General features: G+C 32.8%; 1 protein-coding gene across 1 annotated transcript; it reads left to right on the forward strand.

Moving 5' to 3' along the window:
• The first annotated feature begins 2,071 nt into the window (after window positions 1–2,071).
• LOC143042636 (uncharacterized) lies at window positions 2,072–20,723 on the forward strand. The gene is made up of 8 exons (XM_076215044.1): window positions 2,072–2,326; window positions 2,558–3,481; window positions 5,609–5,724; window positions 10,036–11,304; window positions 11,817–11,850; window positions 17,081–17,358; window positions 19,071–19,101; window positions 19,430–20,723. Exons 1-8 carry the CDS (start codon window positions 2,272–2,274, stop codon window positions 19,711–19,713), a joined length of 2,991 nt encoding a protein of 996 aa, XP_076071159.1. The 5' UTR covers window positions 2,072–2,271; the 3' UTR covers window positions 19,714–20,723.
• The last annotated feature ends 1,606 nt before the right edge of the window (window positions 20,724–22,329 follow it).

Genomic DNA, 22,329 nt, shown 5'->3' on the forward strand with positions numbered 1-22,329 from the left:
AATCGGTCCTTACCGGATCTACTCTTTTAGTACTGGTATCCATGATGAGTTTATTTGTAATAGTCTGCTGACTTCAGCGCTTCGAATACCAGGTGTTTCAAAACAAGTTGTCTCGGGAACTAGGTATTTCGGAGACAAGATGTTTTAGAACTAGTTGTCTCAGGAATTACCTTTCTCTTAGAAAAGGTGTCTCAGAACTAGGTGTCTCAGAAACCTAGAATTTTGAAGCTTGTTCTCTTTTATAGTATTTAAAAGGTTGTAGTTGTTTAGGAGTCACTGAGTCAGTAAAAGAAGTACGAATAAAATTGTGGTTATAGTGTTTCTTTTGATACAAAGTTAATCATGTTTACATAATTGTTGTGTTTCTTTGTTAAAATAAGGTTCAAAGTTTTAAAATTGATCTTGTGGTGTTAAGTAAAGCTTCCAAGTTGTAGTTAGGTTTTGCGTTAATTAAAAGATTGATATTGGAGTATCTCAGATTCTGAGAAATCTGTTACAAACACATAGTTTATAGCCAAACACATTACATATACAATTTAAATTATACGGGTCTTCACTGCTTTTGGCCGTTAACATATGATACATAACAGTACATTAACAAGTATGTTGTAAAGGGCGCAATTTTTGCCAATAGGAACACCTCAAGCCAGTCGAGAAACTACAATGCCACAACGTACATTAATCTTGTTAGGGAGAAAACGGTATTGTCATCTCAGTTTGGTAGATTTTATTTTCTATAGCTATATTGAATTGTTTATCATGTACCTAAGTCACCATTTTACATTCAGCAACTGACTCACCATTTAATTCTTAAGATGTCCTGTACCAAGTCAGGTATATGGCAGTTGTTAACTTATAGTTTGTTTATATGTATGTTGCATAGTCCTTTGTTTTTGTTGCACTTCAGTGTTTCTGTTGTGTCTTTGTTTTCCTCCTGTTGTTGATGTGTTCCCCTCGGTTTTAGTTTGCAACTCTGATTTGGTTTCTCTCAATCGATTTATGATTTTTGAACAGCAGTATACTTTTGTTGTCTTTATTGGTGGAAGGTTTTTGTTGACAATTTTTTGTAATCGTTATTTAAATTGCTATTTATATATCTTTTTATAACGTATTTTAGGATTGTTGGAAGTTTTTGAAAGTTTCGAACTTATTTTTCGAGACAAAGTTATTTATAAATCTTAATATAAAGTACCGATTAGAAATGTCTCAGCAATTTTTCTAATATTTAGCTAGATCTTTGTTTTAAACACCCATGAAACGTTTTGTCAACACTTGTCAGCTACATAAACTATGTTGTTTTAGCTATTTAGTTTAAACAAATTTATTTATAATGGATTTTGAAACAAGTTATTACAACATGCATTAATTCCTTTCCACTTTGCTATTTATTAATGTTAAACTGAATTTTTATTGGTTAAATTTGAACCTTTACACCTGATACATAAGAATTAGATTACCTCAGCTGTATTTGCCAACACTTTAGGAATTTTCATTTGGTTCTCAATACTCTTAGAACTATATTTGACCTTTTTAACTTTTATCGGATTCGAGCGTCACTGATGAGTCTTTTGCAGAAGTAACTCGCTTCTGGTGCGAATACAAAATTACAATCCTGGTTACAATGATGAGTGTACATACGTATCTGTAATTACTTTCATTTCCAAATAACAAAAAAAAACAGTAATGGAACACAAATTCAACACATGGCATATATTTATAGTGAAACGAGTGTTAATGTCCCACACTAAAACGGAAACATGTCTGCTGTTTTGCGGAGATTTCTTATTTCGGGTTTAATTGTGGTTTGACTGTAATGATAATCAGCAAAAACATAAAAGTCGAAATAGCATGTAAAAACAGGAAATATCATCTATAACAAACATGTAGCTATTTGAGGCCGATCTCTTGAGAAAACCAATCACTATCATGGTAAATTTGGTTATCAAATATTCGAAGCAGCTGAATGATGACAGCGATGCGTGTTGTAATAAAATATTTTAAATAAATGTTTGATGAAAACAACACTAGAGAGAAAATAAATGTCAACTTCTTTTTACCTTTCCAGATGAGCTTTTGCATCAACTCAGGGGGTTCGGGCTAGGAACAGCTTCTGATTTACAAGAATTACTACGGGAAAGCTCGTTTCAGAGTTTTTGGAATAGAGTATATCTTGTAGGTCCAAATTCTGTTGGGAAGAGTTGTTTAGCAAAAATCCTCGTCGGTGAGCAAGTTCCACAATCAAGAAAGTCTACAGATGGTATATGGATCTATATGGGAAGAGCTGGTATGGACGTGGACGAAATGAAATGGATCTATTTTGAAAAAGGTACATGTATCTCTATACATTAATAAATGATGCTTGAATCTTATCATTTTGGATAATTTGTATTAATATGTATGCGGTTTAGTAATCAATTTAAAGCCCCACGTTTAGATTTTATTTAGACTGTGGCTTCATAGTTTGAGTGATCATTCACTATTCATGATATTAAAGTACAATATATATATTGATCTATTAATATCGTACATCTGAACATATAAGTATACTGTTTTATAGGAAACGCAGTCACAGAGATACTGACAAATATGCTGATGACAGTGTCCAGTGCTGAGGCTGCAACTGAGGCACGGGACAACAGTACAAATTTTCATAAAAAACAAAAACTTTTGGAACCAGCACAAAAATGCGAATATCTAGAAATGAAAGATGGGAACGAGGTGTCATTGGTTGGTGCAAAAGCAATCAAGTACAACGCATCATCTCATCATGAAACAAAAAGAGGAATGGCTGATAGCAGTACAATTGTCCATCCAAAACAAGCTACCGCAAGAAAATTTAGAAATCAGGAAATGCAAATAGATGACGTTCGTCAAAGTGGTTTATTGGAGGATTTTTCCACGCCCTACGCACTATCTCATCAAGATTCAAAGAGAAAAACTGCTGATACAATTGTAGATCTGAAATCATATGAAGGCAATTCTTTTGACATTCAGCGATCTGAAGGATATATTAATCCTAATTCCTCACAAGAGGGCATACAAGGCGAGCATGGCAAATATAATGAGCACAAAGTAGCTGATGATCAGTGTTCTATCTCTGATAAAATAAAAACTTCATCAGTTTTCGATTCTAGTGTGAAACAACTTATCCGAGAATTATCGATAGGCAAAACACAAACAAACCAAATGATCTTGGAGCAACTTGACAGCGAATGGATGAAGGAGATTTCAAGCGATATGTCTATCGATAAACTACACGAGTTAATGGTTAAAGCAGTTAAAGAAGGAAAGTACAAGCAGATGGTAGTACCTATAGATATCTGGGACTTTGGAGGCCAGAAGGAGTATCATATGACTCACCAGTTGTTCATTACCAGCAGGGGTATATTCATTCTGATGTTTGATGGAAGTATTGGTATACACAAGCACAGATCTGACCTTGGATTTCTACCAGGACACTTTGGGAAACCAACAGCGGCAGGTAAACGTTAAATAGAATCACAAAAAATCTTTCAAAACCTACTATAACATCTAAGTACAATGGTATGTGAATGTGCATATTCAAAAGTCAATATATCTGTAGACGCACTGCTTTGCAATTTGGTCAATAATGAAAATCAAATTGCTATTTCAAATAGACTGAAATATTTAATGCATGCAACGTATTTATTCCAATACCTTTGAAAAGAAGTTTAAATTGCAAAAAAATGTTTGAAAATGAACTAAATCAGAACTACTTCAAGTCACGTTGCACGGTCTCAGTGCTTTCGTCAATGAAATATCGAGCAACCAGATCGTCCATATTGATAAATAATCAATCAAGACAATGTCTACATAGAGGCAACATCAGTTTCCCTATGTTCATTAGTATAAAATTAATGTTGATTGTTCTGGTCCTTGTGGGCGCTGTGATTCGCAATAAAAAATGTGTTTGGTTGTTTGTTGAAATTTTATAAATCGATAATAAGAAAAATCAAAGTACAAACAAAATACGAGGAAGACGCATGAACCCCACAAATCGGTTCATCATTAGACAAAACTCACCGGCTTGTCAATCCCATCTTAATAATCGTTGCATTCTCGTTTTAAAGTCGAAATGCATGTACATGTATAATACTGGTCTCCATTAAAATGTATGGTATATAAACTGATATAAATCATTCATTTATATCCATCATTCGGTACACTCGTGAACAAATAGAATTTGAAACAATTACAACAGTTATTCATAGATATCACAGGCAAATAGTGCTTACGATAAACATGACAGCATCGCTGCTGTTCGTTTTGAGGTGAATGCTCCATGTTGAAGACCATGTTTTGACCTATAATAGTTTACCTTGTGACTTTCATGGCGAGTTGTGTCATTTGCACTCACACCACATGTTTTCATATCTAAATATAAGATAGGAAGATACAGCATGGTTTTAAATTAGATATCTATCCAACAGAGACAGAATGGGTAAAATATTAGCAACTATGGGTCAGCGTATGGCCTACAACAAATGCACCGAAATGACAAAATGTAAAATACTTCAAACGAAAAAAAACATGTACAAAACAATAAACGAAAAACAAAAGGTCTACTCTGCCTAGAAACGAGCAAACTTGTTGTTTCTTGTAGTTAAATCTATTAAGGAATCGATACATTTCTTCAATAATATTTTACCAAAACATACTAGTACTGAAAGTTTAGTCTCAATTTTAAATATGGTTGTATATTTGTAGTGTCGGATATGCCTTAGTTACAAAGAACTATATACGACATACTATAAAAATAATCACAATTATAGAGACATGTTTGAAATTTTTGGTCATTTATGGTTTGAGAACAATATTTGTTTTGTTTAGACATCAAACATACCCATTTATGTATTATGGTAACACCTCAACAAAGATACTATATGAATAAGAAGAAGTGGTATGAGTGTCAATGAGACATCTCTCCATGGAAGTCACAATGTGTTAAAAGTAAGCAATTATAGATCAAAAGTACAGCCTTGAACACGAAGCATTGACTCATACCGAAAACAAAAACTATAAACGGCTCCATTATAACAAGTGTAAAACAATTCAAACAGGAAAAAACTCGAATCAATATAAAAACGAGAAACAAGAAACGACAGTGAATCACACTAACAAACGACAACCACTGAAAAACAGGCTTCTGATTTAGGACAGGTGCATACAAAATGCAGCGGGTTTAAACGTTTTAACGTGTGTCAACCATCACCCTAACTTGAAACATCAATAACGCTCAAAACAAAAATGTTGGATGGCAAAATATATTGGTAAGTTGAAGAACATTTTAACCAAGCATTTGGATCATTTTATATTTTGACAATCAAAACATTAAATGAGCATCCCATCAACAGCGGCAAACCAAGTTTTGGCGCGTTATTGATTTACGTGACATTCGAAAGTAAAACATGAAAGTATAAATCGTCGCGAATAAAACCATCACTGATTTTTGCTTTTATTGATTACATGTGGATACATAGGCAAAGTATTTAAGAAACAATACATCGCTGCGAAGTCATCAAGAAAGCGAACAAAAGTATCCTGGAAATTTTTTTTACGGTAATGATGCTATTATATTTTATTTCAGTTTACCTATTACACTGGGTGAATTCAATATTGACGTTCTGTAAAAGATCGAAAGAAGGGTTTCCTAAAATCCTATTTGTTGCTACTCACAAGGACATGTTACCGTGGAAGTTGAAGGTAAATGCATCACAATATCCAATATACGTGTTATATAACAATGATAGCCGTTATAATGAAAATGTATGTCAGGGGAAGACCATTAAGATTTGGGGGGATAAGGAGGCCTTTCCTCAATATCAATTGGCTGGCATCGAAAGTAATTTAACTTCTATTATACAGATCAATTTGAAAGGGTTCCTGTTGCGGAAATTTAGTGTTATATTTATGTTTGTTATTGGTGTTTGTTCCATTTTCGTTTTTGATTTTGGTCAGGATGTATATATATTTTTCCCTTTTATCAGAAATGATTTTAGATTGTCCACTTCATGACATTAGTACCTCCACTCTCTTTTCACAAGTTCGTATTGCTTAGTCTTTGGTTTTCTAATATGAGGCAGGCATTACCTGTAAATGGGGACGAAGTCTGTATGAATTATTTTTTTGTAACTTAAATATTTGTTTAAAAATAGAAACGGAAATACCGTAACGTTTCCGATTTTGGTTCTGTTGTTAGGGATTTTAGTTGTGACGTTATTTAAATTATGACGTCATATGCAATGTAAACAAAGAAACGCTTTCATCAGGTAAGGTTTTTTCATATTAAGGAATTATTAAAAATGCAATTGGTATTGCGCGTTCCTTCCTATTTTATACTAGACTGATAATTATTAGTAAAAACGAGACCGGAAAAAGGAAGTACATTGTACATTTCTGCGCAGGTCCGGGATTTCAAAACATAACATGAAAAAAATTAAACGATTTTGAGTTCATTAGTAAAATGAAAAATTCGGGAAATTTTCCCGATTTTTTTTTTATTGAATTTTCTACTGTTATTGGGGACTTCGTCCCCATAATATGTGTTTTTTGTACCTCTGTTTTTGAAGTTTTTAGCTCACCTAGGTTGTCGTCGTCGTCGGTTGTCGTCGTCAATAACTTTTTACATTTTGAACTTCTTAAGAACTACTAAATAGAATGTAACAAAACATGACTTTTGTGCATGTGTTGTTACTTCGAAGCCGATCCTTAATTTAAGATGGCCGCCATCGGGGACTAAATTTAGCATAAAACCCTTTTGACAATGAATTCAAATGTCTTCTTTTAGAGAACCACAGAATGGTACGGATTAAACATTACATAAATGCTCCTTATGAGGTACTGACCAAGTGTTGTTACTTTAAGCCGATCCATTATCCACTATGGCTACCAGAGGGGGACTTAGGTTAACATAGGACCCTCACGGAAATACATACAACTGTCCTCTTTTAAAAAACCAATGAAAAAAGTAAAATTACAAAAATACTGAACTAAGAGGAAAATCAATTCGGAAAGTCCATAATAACATGGCAAAATAAAAAAAAAAACACATCAAAAACGAATGGACAACAACTGTCATATTCCTGACTTGGTACAGGCATTTTCAAATGTAGAAAATGGTGGATTAAACCTGGTTTTATAGCGCTAACCCTCTCACTTTGATGACAGTCTCATCAAATTCCGTTATATTTACAATGGTGCGTTAACTAAACAGACACAATAAATAAAATAGTCAAAATATGGGTACAGCAGTCATCATCGTGTATCAATTTTAAAAAGGAACAATTTATCCGAACACACAAACATCTATCTACAAATACATTCATTGATTTGCGTGTCTGACGTCAGAAAATTTTATACGTCACATATATTTGTCGTTCAATGTACATACAAACAATTTTAAAATTTCACATAGGCAATGTTAGCATACAGGGTTAAAAAATCAAAGTATGTAAGAATAAATTTCAGAAATAGACCTAGATTTAAAAAAGTCCATAGAATTTATAAGAATCCACAAATAGTTACTCCCACTACGCGATTGGATGAATTTGACGTTTGTGGTTCAACGTATTTTGTAATTCATAATAGAAATATTATCATAATGACATAAAATAGAACAATATCATACTGAGGGGATTTTTTAAAGACAGAGTCACGTTATAAGAACCAAAGAAATACAAAAAGTCGCATATACAAAACACATCACCAAAAAATGTAAGACAATACAAACATATCGACGGGATGTATAAGTACCGAGCCACGTTAAACGGATATCGCATAACACAACCCAACAGTAAAAGTAATATTAAAAATAGAACAAAGACAAATGAAAGAACAGTAAAACACATTGTTAAGATGTGAACAACATCAGTACGCAGAATCTATACATCAAGACCATAATGAATTATTTGTGAAGTTGATACGGAATATCTATTAACAAGGTCTACCTTCCGATGAACGTTTTTAGAAAACGGACGAGACTTTCTTTGACATATCCCTGATCCATCAACTTTCTACTCAGACACTGATTACGTATGGAATGAAATCAAACATGGCATAAATGTTCCTAATGAGCTGATGATGAAGTGTTGTTGATTTACTGTTCAAGATAAAATAACTTGGCCAATATTAAACAAAATTTGTTTTTCATTATTTTGTCATGATATTTATATATTCCTACATGATTTTCAAAACCAGAGTAGAGTCAAGTGAACGACATAGGTTCTTGAGAGCGTCTATTTTGTTCGCTATTTGCCATTGACGCTGTGATTTTATTTTCGACTTATGAGTTTGAATGCCCCTTTGATATCTTTCGCCTCTCTTTCATTAAAGGAGTAGGTCCGATAAGGGCCGATTTTGGCCTCCAATTTCAGGTTCATCTAACGAAAGACACTTTTTAAACACTTAAGTGTTTATTTCAATTGAATCAATTAGTTTATGTGAAAGATTTTAACTGATCTAGACATTAAAACGCTCCGATTCAAGCTTAAATATGAAAAATATATCAAAAATGCCAAAAAACGTCAGATTGTTTTTGTCAAAAATGAAAGTGGCTGCATCCGTGTTCATCCTCAACCTTTATATCAAATACTACTTACATTTCAATATTATGAATGAACAAGAATGCGGCCACTTTCATTTAAGACGGAAACCGTCTAAAATTTAACTAAAATACTAAAATTGTGAAGATTTCAGCAATTTAGCATGACTTTAAAATACTAGTACTCAATATATGTGCATTGTATTGTCAAAAACAGCTCATATTTATGAAACAGAAGCATTCTACTTTCCAGTAAATAGCTAAAAGATTACATTTTCACAAATTTGTAAAACTGCTTTATTTTGGGGCCAAATAGGGGTCTTACTGAACCTACTCTTTTTAATTTATAAGGTTTTGTCTTATTCGTGATTATATTTTATTTTATTTTACAATTAGTGTTAAAAAGAATTTGAACCAAATATTACCAAATCATTTCACAATTTTTTAAATAAAGCCAATAAATGATATCATTGATGAACGCAGTAACATTTCTGTAACTATCAGATTTATCTAAACGTAAATACCTTATTTAATAAAACAATGCAAAAAAAATAAATTTCAGTTATATAGAACTATCAAAAATTATAAAATAACCTAACTGTATTCACAAATAAAATTTCGAGCATATTGTTCTCCAATCGTTATACCATTTAAGATTAAAAATTAACAATCAACTTCCCACTTCAAAATTATAAGGTTGGCTCGTGTCCTAGTTGTCAAACATGTTTGATTATGTTGTATTTCCAGATTGCCACTCAAAATTAATGCCATATTTTGACTCCAAACCATTATACTTGTATGGAGTAGTAAAACCTACAACAAGTTATAAAGATAGCTATATACATGTATGCCCATATAAATATATTTATGCAGTTTTGCTGGGATTCGAATTCGCACTTTTCGAATAAAGTTACAACACCTCATGCACTGTGTCAATCGCTGTAGACCTCTCGGCTGCATGGACTAAACTTATTAATTAAGCTTTCGGTGACCTTTCCTCGACAGTGAATCTAGAGGTCTAATATATACATGTACTGTTACACATTTCGATTTGCAAGCTTGTTTGTCACGCACTTTTAATACAATGAAATTATATACGACTGTCATACAAGTGAGAGGTTTACTTAGCTATAAAACAAGGTTTAATCTACACGATGTTTTTTTCTTGTCTTTTGTTGTGTTTAAGCTTTGATTTTCAATTTGATAAGTGACTTTCGGACTGGAATTTTTCTATTTCGTTTTTTTTTTTTATATTCTACTTTTTATATTTATACAAGTTTGTGGTATTGTTTATTTTTGATAATTCCGTAACTATTCAATACAAATGATCGTGTGTATAAATATATTGCCTATTCTTGAATGAAATATGAAAACAAAAGAACATGATTATTACCCATAAAAATGTTTACCTTTAACTTGAGTTACCTTTGATTTGTGAACAATTTACATATGATACGTCCTTTTACCTGTTTCAGTATAGATTCGAATCATACCGACAAAAGCTTGAAAATAAAATACAAAAAATATTCGAATCACACGCCGGCTTGAAACATTTGGAATTTAAACCCTTACTCTTCATCAACTCCACCAATCCAGAAGATCCAGAAATTAAAGAACTTCAACAAAGAGTGATGAAAAGAGCGACTGAGCATCCACGATGGGGTGAAGAAATGCCAACAGCATGGATTCCACTGGATCTACAGTTGACCATGAAAGTTGAAGAAGGTACTAACATCCTTTCGCTAGAGCAGATCAAATCCTTAAATTCTAAGAAAAAATCAATGGCGTTATCTGAGAAGCAAATTGTAACATTTCTGGAAGTTCAACATTCACTTGGAAAGCTTCTGTACTTCAATGTAGAAAATCTCCGTGACTATGTTATCATATCACCAGCCTACTTAGTGGAAGTTCTCAGATCTATAGTGACAGAAAAGCAGTTTTGGTGTAAAAGTGGGCGATTTCCTAGTATTTTGAAAAACATCCAAGAAACTGGATTCATCGACAAAGAAGATATATACCATTTGTGGACACAAAAGGAGTTCATGCATTTTTTGAAATACAAGGAATACATGGTCGATTTGTTAGTACATCTGGACGTTATCATCGCTCCTAGAACTAGCTTTGAACTTTCCAGTAGCCCGTTGAGAGATGTTTCACGTTTTCTTGTTCCATGTATGATAACCAAAACAAACGACACTAAATATTTGGAAAAATTTTGGAATTATAATAATTCAATTGTCATGGCCTATAGATTTATAGAAGAAATAATACCGCCAGCATTGTCTTATCGTTTTCTTGGTTCCCTCGTTGCCATGTGGCACGTAAAGAAATATGCATGTACAAAGAATAAAAGAGAAAAAACATTGCTTTTCAGTGATCTTTATGTGGTTGAAGTTGGCAACAGTCACGAACTTGCTGTCCAGGTGAAAGGCAACAGAGTCGTGGTTTCACTTGTACATACTGTGAACAAGGGGAACATTATTCCAACTCTAGCGTCTTCTATTCAAGAATGTCTTACAACGGCAATGCTTGGAATTTGCCAATTCTACTCTACCTTGTCAGATGCTCAAAACAGTTCTTCAAAACATCAGGCAATGCCATTCGAAATTGAATTTGGTGTATTTTGCAAGTCCGATATATGCTTTTTCCATCACAATGATATACGTCCCAACTCGCCGTGGTTTTGTAGTCAGCACAGAAAGAAAAACGAAGTTGGCTACCTTCAAGCTTGGTTTTCGGAAAAGGTAGATAGACACGTTTTTGCATTAGTTATCAAAAAGAGAGAAGATCAAATATTGTCAGAAAATCAAAACATTTTTCATACATATTGTTTTTTCTTTAAGTTGCAGCCTCAATATGAACGGAATGCATATGAACAACTGAATTAAAGTGAAAAGTATATTAAAAAAACCGATTAACTTGCAATGACCACATCTTCTTATTTTTTTTTAAATGGCCGATTAAAAGATGTCAAATATTGAAATAAGATTAGATATTGACAAACACGATCATCTCTAGGAACTTGTGGTCAAGTATAATGCTCCGGTAGAGTAATCATATTTTTGTTGTGTAAATCAGAAAGTATTTAAACTAGTATATTGTTCAAAGTAAAGTCTATCATGCTTACATTTGTACAAGTTTGTTATTCAACTTCTCTATTGATTTCTTTAGATAATTTCTAATAAGAATAGGGAATATAACAAAACTAACTTCATGGAACATACTTACGTATGATTTTATTTTTTATTTATTCCAGGAACCTTCAGATAAATGTCTCAGCACTTGCATAGGTAACTTTATTGACAAGACTGGCTTTTACAGCACTCTTCAGGCAGACTTTAGCCGTGATCCGAGGTTTTAACTGCAGAAGTCATTTCGATTCTATAAGTTTGCATAATTTACTAACTCATTGTCAGGTTTATTAGAAGTTTTGCTATGCGCATGTCTCGATATTGACACAAATTAACAACTTCAAACTAGATTCTATGACCAACATGATTATTTCAAATTTCCAGTATTTCACTTAATTTTAAACAGCAGAAACAAACCATCTTCCCGATCAAATGGCGTTTAAATATATCAATTGATATATGTTAAGCTTATACCTTTTTATACTATCCGGATTTATAATTAAGGTTGCGCTCTTTACACAATAACTGATTAAACAGGATTGTGTGGAATAACATCTGAAATAGGCACTACATAACTTTTGCTTGGTTTTTCGTTGTTTCCTTCGAAATGTTTAAGGGGTTACCTAATTAGTTATCAAAGGTACCAGGATTATAATTTAGTACGCCAGACGCGCGTTTCATCTACATAAGACTCATCAGTGACGATCATATCAAAATATTTATAAAGCCAAACAAGTAAAAAGTTGAAGAGCATTGAGGATCCAAAATTCCAAAAAGTTGTGCCAAACCCGGCTAAGGTAATCTATGCCTGGGATAAGAAAATCCTTAGTTTTTCGAAAAATTCAAAGTTTTGTAACAGAAAATTTATAAAAATGACCACATTATTGAGATTCATGTCAACACCGAAGTGTTGACTACTGGGCTGTTGATACCCTCGGGGACGAAACGTCCACCAGCAGTGGCATCGACCCAGTGGTGTAAATAGTTATCAAATGTACCAGGATTATAATTTAGTACGCCAGACGCGCGTTTCGTCTACATAAGACTCATCAGTGACGCTCATATCAAAATATTTATAAAGCCACTTTGATTAAATCCGATTTGGCTCGATATTTTTATAAAGTTATCACAAAATATTTACTTTGACCTGTTTCAAAGAAAATATGAAAATTTCTAGAAATTGGAACTACACAAAAAGTATATCACAAAAATACTGAATTTCGATGATTTTACAGGAATAATTTGTTTGGACATATAACAGTTTGAAAACACTTATTTTGATCGTTGTAAAGCTTGATTTCTCCTTACTAAAGTATTAGATAAAAACATTCAGCTGATTTGAGAGTAAACTCACTTGGGTGTTATGACTCCCCTTAACAAACAAATTGATAAATATGTTAAAATGGTATCAACAAATGCATTTAGTATGAAAAAGGAGATTTCGGGTTCATATCAATAAGACAATAAAAACAACCAAACAATTAAACAAGAATGGACACTAAGAGGTTAAGAAACAAGATAAACTTTAAGCTTTTAATCGAGTCTGCATGTTCTGAATAAATTCTACCAAGACTATTACAGTTTTAAGATCGACACCATATTCCTTACCACACAAAAACGTTAATTAAAGATTTTCTTTTCTTAAATGCATGACTTGAGACAGGCTAAAAACACGTGTGACATTTTCTAGCTTGCAACTTAAGTATACCCCAATCTCCTTCCCCAACCCCCAACCCCACCCCGGTCCTAAAATTTTAGAGATTTTAGAGCTATTAACATTAATAAAGTTGATAAGCATATATTCAGTCTTGAATGTTTAGTAACTGGCTATAAAATTGAAGATGAAGCTTATTTTGATATGAACTATCTATTAACTATAATTTACTTTTCAATCTATAAAGCATATTACATGTCTGACAAGAAGAACAAGGTCAATGATATTTTTATAATATTCCAAAATGAAATCAGGGACATAATTAACATAAATAAAATTAGAAGAAAATAAATAATAGAATCATACTTAAAACTTTAGAATATTTCGAATTTCTATAATTGTGAAGCATGTTCAAGCTGTGACCTCGTTAATTCATGACTGCACATGTGTCTGGTCAGGTGATATGCATCAAATGAAATTCGCTATTTTACTCTTTTGTCATGATTATATATAATTCATTATATCTATTATAGCTACACTGACTTAGTATTGTTATTAGTTTACACAATACAATGATTGGATACTGCATTCATGTATCGTTAATTAGACCACGTTTACTTTTGATCATTTTTTTATCTTTGGTTTGATCGCAAAAAAAATACCATTTACTGAAAAAAATTATGTTGTTCATATAATGTGTGAAAAACACAACTGCCTTACCTAACCATTTAAGACTCCTTTTCACAATTCGACGGAGAAAATTAACAAACAATTTCTAAATTCTACTGTCGGCTGAAAAGTCATGCTGTCAGTATCAAAGATCATCATCAATTTCACGGTTCATATAAATAAATCAAATACAGTTTAGGTTAAGAAACGTACCGAATTCCGGTATGAAATTGTACTCTGTAGAACTGCTATAATGTATGTAATAAATACAACGTACTTTATAGATATAATTTTCCCCTAAATATTCAATAACTAATTTAAGGGATACTTATTTGAAGCTGTAGATTGAGTAAATTGTTAACAGCAAAAGTGCAATAAAACTTTGATTGATTAAAAAAAATAAATTAGGAGAGATGACTGTTAAAACACAAGTTAAGTGATAAAAACTGTTTTTGCAAAGGTTCAAATGGTAGACAGTGACTGCAATTACTATAAAGTATTATTGCAGATATGAATATAAATAAAATAGCACAGAATAATGGTAAAACTATGCAAAAGTTCGCTGAATATTTATATCAATTTCATTAATAGCTTAAATCAAATCATAGAGTACTCCATGCATTAAGTAAGCCCTGAGCGAGAAAGCGATGTTTTTTTTTATGTATTTAGAGCATTTTATTGTTTCAGAATGTTGATAAAATAAATAGCAAACCAAAAAAGAGTTATAGAAAATGCTTACAAAAACAAAACTTGTTTGCTTTTTTTTTTTACATGTTTTAGTTTTTAATCAATTTATGAATTCAGAAAGCTGAAATTCATTTATTATTTATTTAATGAATATTTCAGCTGGTTTTGTGTATAACGACGTCATTATAATGGAATCTAATCTGCAATTTTATCATGTTTATCCTTTCACAGAATTTGATCTTTCATTTTATTTCAAACATTACTACATACGTATATTATAATATATATGGCGTAAAAAATTATTTTCACATTGATTGTGCAGATATATATATTCATTAAATAAAATAGAATAATAAGTAAAAAGTTAACAGTTCCATTCTATCGATTTCGTCCTTCCATTTGGGACTCTTCATGATAACTGATGTAGTGTCGCTATAGACGACGTCGTTAAGGAGGTTTATGACATTCCGGCATTGTTCGTTATTAAAAATTCTCTGGATTTAATTTCGATCGGAACGTTGTTATGAAATAACGTTCCATCTCTTTTCTATATGCTTCATCCCGTCTACATTTTGAAAAAGTTATTATTTTGAAAATGCTTTTTAACACAAGTGTCAAGATGGGCACTAATTGGCGAATTTCTGTATTGTGGGTGTTTTATTTGTTCTTTGTGGACTCGCAGCCGTTCATAGAGGCTATTCCCGGTCTGTCCAATGTAATTTTCGTGACAACCAGGACATGTGACGCAGAAAATAAGATTTGTTGTCCTACAAGTCATATTGGCGTTCACATGAAATTGTTTGCCATCTTTAAATGATTTCATTTTACCCGTTTCTAAATATTTTATATTTTGACCGCAAACACCGTATCTTGAATCTCCGCAAGACTTTATTTAAAGTCACTAACTTCGGTTCGAACCGAGCTCTGGTTAAGTGTTTCTTTAAGTTATTAGGTTGTCTTCGGCTGTAGATTAAGTTTCCTTCCGGTATCAATTTTTTCATAGTTTCACCTTCATAAAAATCGGAAGGTTTGATTTAATTGTATTAAAAACGTTTGGTAAATACGGGTCATGTGTACTAGCAAATGGTATTTTCTTTAAGTTTTCATCCGTGTCTTTCACTTGGGGTTCGTAATTCTTGAAGTGTCAGCAGTTTAGATTTTCTAATTCTACTTTCGGTTAGACCCTCTGGGTATAACTGCTGTATCAGAAAGCCTTTTAATTCCTTCAAACGTAATTCTCGAATGTTATTGTCTGATACTATAGCACAAATCCGCCTGGCCATACAGTAAGGTATATTTCGTTTTGTATGGGACGTATGACACGAATGAAAATTTAAGTATTGATGGGTGTCTGTGGATTTATAATAAATATCCGTTGTTATTTGCCTGCCTGATTTTAAGATGAGAATATCCAAAAATGGTATTTGTGTGTCACTGGTTCCATGGTGAATTTAATCGACGGATGTTAGGAGTTGATTAGATCTTTAAATTTATATAAATCTTTTTCTGATCTGCTCAAAAATATTATGCATTCATCTAAATGTCTTTTCCAAAACTGAATGATATAATCACTGAAATTTTGATCGAATTGGACATATATTTGTCGATACATCAGTTGCTCTAAGTATCCCATTACTAAATTAGCGTATGTGGGGGCAACTTTAGTTCCCATGGCTGTACCTTTGATTTGTCTATATTTTTTTCCGTCGAAACAAAATGTATCTTCTTCCAGAACTATTTGATAGCCTCTAGTATGAAGTTTGTTTCAATTCTACTGTCAATTTCATCCCGTTTTTCTTCGATCCAGTATTTTACGGCTGTAAGACCTAGATCATGGGGGATATTTGTGTATAGACTTGTAACATCAAAGCTTGTTAATAGTGTTTCTTCCGGAACTAAGACCAATTATAGCCGGATCGGAATCACTAACTCAACGACTAAGTCATTTTATCGACCTTGTTATCAAACATCTATGTCCGTCAATTCCAAGTTATATCAAAGATGATATGGAATGTTTAAATAACATTCCTGCCATAGTTCCGGAAGAAACACTATTAACAAGCTTTGATGTTACAAGATGTGAAGCATATAGAAAAGAGATGGAACGTTATTTCATAACAACGTTCCGACCGAAATTAAATCCAGAGAATTTTTAATAACGAACCATGCAGAAACGTCACAAACCTCCTTAACGACGTCGTCTATAGTGACACTACATCGGTTATCCTGACGAGTCCCAATGGAAGGACGAAATCGATAGAATGGAACTTTTTACTTATTTTACTACTTTATTTAATGAATATATATATATATATATATGTGTGTGGTGTGTGTGTGTATGCTAAAATGTTTAAGTTATTAGCAAATTTAACAATTTAGGACTTGGAAGAATGGCACTAGAACGAAGTCCGTCGGACAAACACTTGCGAAGACTGGTTGGAGAGTTCTCTCCGGGGAAGTGTCGTGAACTTGCAATTGAATTAGGTCTTAGTGTTCACGAATGGGAAAACTTCGAATACCAGTTCCAGTTTCAAATTCCAGATGATCTTAAATTCGTAGCCATCCGGTCCTGCAGGGAAAAAAGTAGGAACTTTACTTTTCGCATGCTTGTTGGCGTCTTGGAGAAACTAGAGCTTAGTCAGCATCTGCTTTGTAAGGTAAGAATGTTTCATGTATTTCCTAATTTTGATGAAAACTTAATCTGTGATATAACTCTCGTAAAAAAATTTAAAAAGTTGAAAGCTAAACATGACTTAACAAATAAAAGAGTATCAGTTATAATAGTTGGAGTGCATTCAGGGCACACAATTCTGAAAGGTTTTCCCCAATACAGCTGTTTTTATAGGGAAGAGAATCCTTAGTATTTCGAAAAATTCAATATTTTGTAAACAGTTATTTACTAATTGACCATAAATCAATGATAATTCATGTCAACACGATAGTCCTGACTAATGTACTGCATGTGATAACATCAGTGGTATCAAACAAGTGGCAAAGTTCAATACGGAAGATTTTTCGTAGAATATTCAGAATTATCTCACAAGCCGTCTTACATGTTGTAATTTCAGCAATATGACATGTTGACTGCTCAGTGATTTATGCGGTTAAATGGGGTTTAAAACAATGGGGTAAATAAGTCTCTAACTGCTAGTTAGACACGAATCTGCATATATATATATATATATCTATATATCAGGAGCACCTGTGGTCACATATGTTTTTAATTGTGTTAGTGTTTTTCACATTTTAGTTTTCTGTGTTTTACATGTTTTATTGTTTGTCTACTAATCTTTTTTCCTTAATGGCCATGAAATTGTCGGTTTTAAATTCCTTGAATTTTTGTTTATCTTGGAATCTTCAGTCTTTTTATAAACTTGTCTGGCGTATCAAATACTTGTCATAAGTATCTTTGGTGATTTTTTGTAGGTTATAAAAAATAATAACACTACAAAATAAATGTATACCAAAAAAAACGAACGCCAAGGTAATACAAAAAGGAAAAACTTCATAATTACTTATCAAAGCTACCAGGATTATAATATAATACGCAAGACCCACGTTTAATCTACATAAGACTCATCAGTGACGGTTATACAAGAATAGTTATACAGCAAAACAAGTACAAGGCTGAAGAGCATTGAGGACCAAAAATTCCTAAAAGTTATGCAAAATACGGCTAAGCCATTCTATTCTTGGGATAAGAAAATCCTTAGTTTTTTTGAAAAAATCAAAGTTTTGTAACAGGAAATTTATAAAAATTACCATATAATTGATATTCATGTCAACACCGAAGTGCTGACTAATTGGGAGGTGATACCCTCGGGAACGAAACGTCCACCAGCAGTGGTATGATAAAAACTGACAAAATCAAACGCTCTTAATCCACGGAACAAGTAAAAACAAATGCTTTATTCCTGACTTGGTCATGTTGGTACATGAATGTTCGGAAGAAAATATTGAGTTAAACCTGGTATTATACCTAGCTAAACCTCTCATTTGTATGACGGTTGTTTATAATTCCATTGTATTGACAAAATTAACTATATGTTTATGGAATGATTGAAGCGTTCTTGATAAATGTAAATCCCGAACAATGCCTTGAATGCACTTACTGTATATGCTGGCCTATATGCCAACACACTGACATAAAATAAGTTCCAATAAACGGGGTTAATCATTCATTTCAAACATTAATCTTTGTTGTACTCCCTGTTATTGGTTGCCTTAGACAGTTTTAGCACGAGTTCTTGAAAATCATTTGTTTTTACTCTTTAAAGTCTTCTAAATGTTTTGATTCTAGTATCTTGCGAACTAAATTAGAACTTAGGTATCCTCGATGATGTTTTAAATTAATCTCGTTTTACTTCAGGTACTTAGAGATGTCAAACCAGATGTATCAGGTAATATATGTTCATTTATTTTAATCTGTATTTTCATACATACAGATGGGGTCCTTTTTTTAAGTCTCTGATTGAAAACTAACATCCACTCTTAAGATCAATTTCGGTACAAGTCCAAAGTCCATAAAGGGAAACCGTAAGAAAAGAAGGAAAGAGGTAAAGAAAACATCATAGCGTAGTGTATATAATTAAAACAACATGCATGTCTCTTTAAAACTACAAAGCCTTTACCTGTTAATACATTTTTAAACTGAACAAACTATTCTGCTTTAGTTTGATCTACTTCAAAAATATCAAGAGAACTTAATAACCTCGTTTTATTGTTTAGGTATCCCAGAAGATACTTTGAACAACCCTCCATCAGACAAATTACTTTTTGATTTATCGAACCATATTGGAAATAGTTCTATGCAACTTGCCATCGAGCTGGATCTAGATTCAACTGCTATTCAACAAATACAGTATAAACATAAAACCAAACTGCTAGAACAGACTAAGGAGATTCTGCAGATCTGGAGTAAGAAGAAGCAACCAACACCAACACTGCTTTTGTTAATCAAAGCTCTGCACAGAATTGGAAAAATGGGTTCATTGAGAGGAGTGAGATTTTAAGATTGATTTACCACAAAGATAATGAATACCATTGAAGACTAATCAAATGGAAACTTTCCACCAATATTCTATCTTAACTGAAAATGTTGCACTGCTTCAACTAATGTTTTGTCATTTTGTCATCTTTATATGTTTAATGTCTGTTTTTCTTTACAAAAAAAGCATATGTATATATTTAGTCTGATAAGACACGCTTTATAAAAATTATTTTAGATATACCGCTATACATAGCTTTGAGTGCACAATTAAAATCGCATGTTATCTCAATCACATAAAATATTTGCTCGTTTCCTCAAAGTAAAGTTTAATTCACTAGTTGCCGATATTTCAGTCCATAGACATACATATTTCGCTCCCATGATATATCATTAAAATCATCGACTGAAAACTTGACGTTACTTATGCAATGAATATTCTGTTCCAATCTGATAAAAATATTCCTTTGACATGAAATGCATTACACACATGGACCTGTTAATAACCTGACCAGTTAATAACCTGACCTGTTAATAACCTGACCTGTTAATTACCTGACCTTGCCTTACACATGGGCCTGTTAATAATCTGACCTTGTCTTACACATGGGCCTGTTAATAACCTGACCTTGCCTTACACTGTTAATAACCTGACATTGTCTTACACTGTTGATAACCTGACCTGTTCATAACCTGACCTATTAATAACATGACCTTGTCTCACACTGTTATTAACCTGGCCTTGTCTTGCACATATTGACTTGTTCATTACCTGACCTTGCCTTACACTGATTTGGGTAAACATGCTTATATCTCTGATAGGGGCCGAGTGTGATGGAACGACCTGTTAATAACATAAGCATGTGTATCTATTACGTGAATCACAAACGGAGCAATAGTATGTTCATGATGTTTGCGTCTCCTGTTTGGAATGTTTAACCCACTTTGTAAGTCCACACTCTGTAAACAAAATGAAGATTGAACATGCAGAAATAGTATGCTGTTCCTCTGTGTCAAATGATGTCGCTTTGACAGAAAGTACAGAAAGTAGAACATGTCTATAGTCTATATAAACTATTCATTGCGACTGCTTACTTTTGCATGCCGCCTGAAGTCATTGTGTTATTTCCTATTGTTATAGATATCAGTCTGATGTTTTAACATATGTGCTTTTTTAAGGTTCAGTTGAAGTAATAATTTTTGATTTTTTTTATCTTTTATGTGTTTGTATATTTTGTGGTATTTAATCAATATTTTGGCTTTTGGTTATTGCTTTACAAAAAATAAAAGTTGAACTTTTTCTAGATTCGTCTCGTTATTATCTTTTTCTATAGCCACTCAAATCATTCTTAATCTTTCATATAAAAATAAGAATTTAAAGGGGTTTTTTTTTTTGTGATGGGTGTATATATTCCTTACAACGTCAGGTCTTTATTTTTCCTGCTTTATGTCGATCTTAATAGTTATCTACAAATAAAAGATGCGGTATGATATAGTTTATGAACAAAACAGTTATGAGCCAAGGTCTTCCCCAAATTGATGTGTTCACACATATTGACATCCGTGTGAAAGATAAAAACGCGTTATGCATTTCGTGTGGACGGGCTTTTCTCGGTTTTTATTCTTTATGAATGTTCATGCCCATAATTTGAAAGTCAGAGATGTTTAAATTCGGAATTTTCTATTATTAATGTTCTTCAACTTTGCATTTGATTAATTTGACTCTCTAACTGTTTTTACCTGATGTCGCTGATGAGTCGTATGTACACGAAACTTTTGTCTGGCCTACCAACATGATATAGTTGATATATTGATTTCCGGAGACAGGTTATTAACTTTTAACATACAGGACATAAACGGATATAAACATTATAACCAAACTCATCTACGGTCAATTTTGCGTTAAGAAGTTGAACACGTAAGTTTCTAATATCCCCGTGTTGAAAGAGAAGAGCTATAATGATTTACCTTTTTCCCTGTCCGTCCGTCTGTATTTCCGTCGATCCCATGAAATTCGGTGGCATTTTTCTCAGACAATACAAATCAGAGCATCCTGAAATTTGTTATCATGCTTCCTGTAAAGCTGTATGGTCGTATGGTGAATTTGGATTGCACAAAGCTACCTCAAATGTTTGTCTACGACAGTAAGAGATAGACGAAAAGATGAAAAAAAATGATAATCTAACGTAGGTCAAAAACATACCAACAACGATGTGGCATAAAAGCCAAAAGTAATCACAAAAAAAATACAAAACTCCGAGGAAAATTTAAGAAGGAAAGTCCCGAATCAAATGGCAAAATCAAAAACTCAAACACATCAAACGAATGGATAACAACTGTCATATTGCTGATTTAGAACAGGTATTTTCTTATGTAGAAAATAGAGGATTAAACCTGGTTTAAAGCTAGCTTAACCTCTCACTTGCATGGCAGTCGCATCACATTTCATTATAGTGACAACGATGTGTGAACAAACCAAACATACACAATAGAAAAACATGTAAAAAAAACCAAATGAAAATGGATTTATCCCTCATTTATTGATATGATTTCTACGAAGACAACTCACCAACCATGGCGCAATGTGTTTTAGTTGTGGTAAATTTTTTTGGTGGAGGAAGCCTTTGGTATGAAATAGGGG

The sequence above is a fragment of the Mytilus galloprovincialis genome, chromosome 8, assembly GCF_965363235.1.
Source record: "Mytilus galloprovincialis chromosome 8, xbMytGall1.hap1.1, whole genome shotgun sequence".
Lineage (NCBI taxonomy): Eukaryota > Metazoa > Mollusca > Bivalvia > Mytilida > Mytilidae > Mytilus > Mytilus galloprovincialis.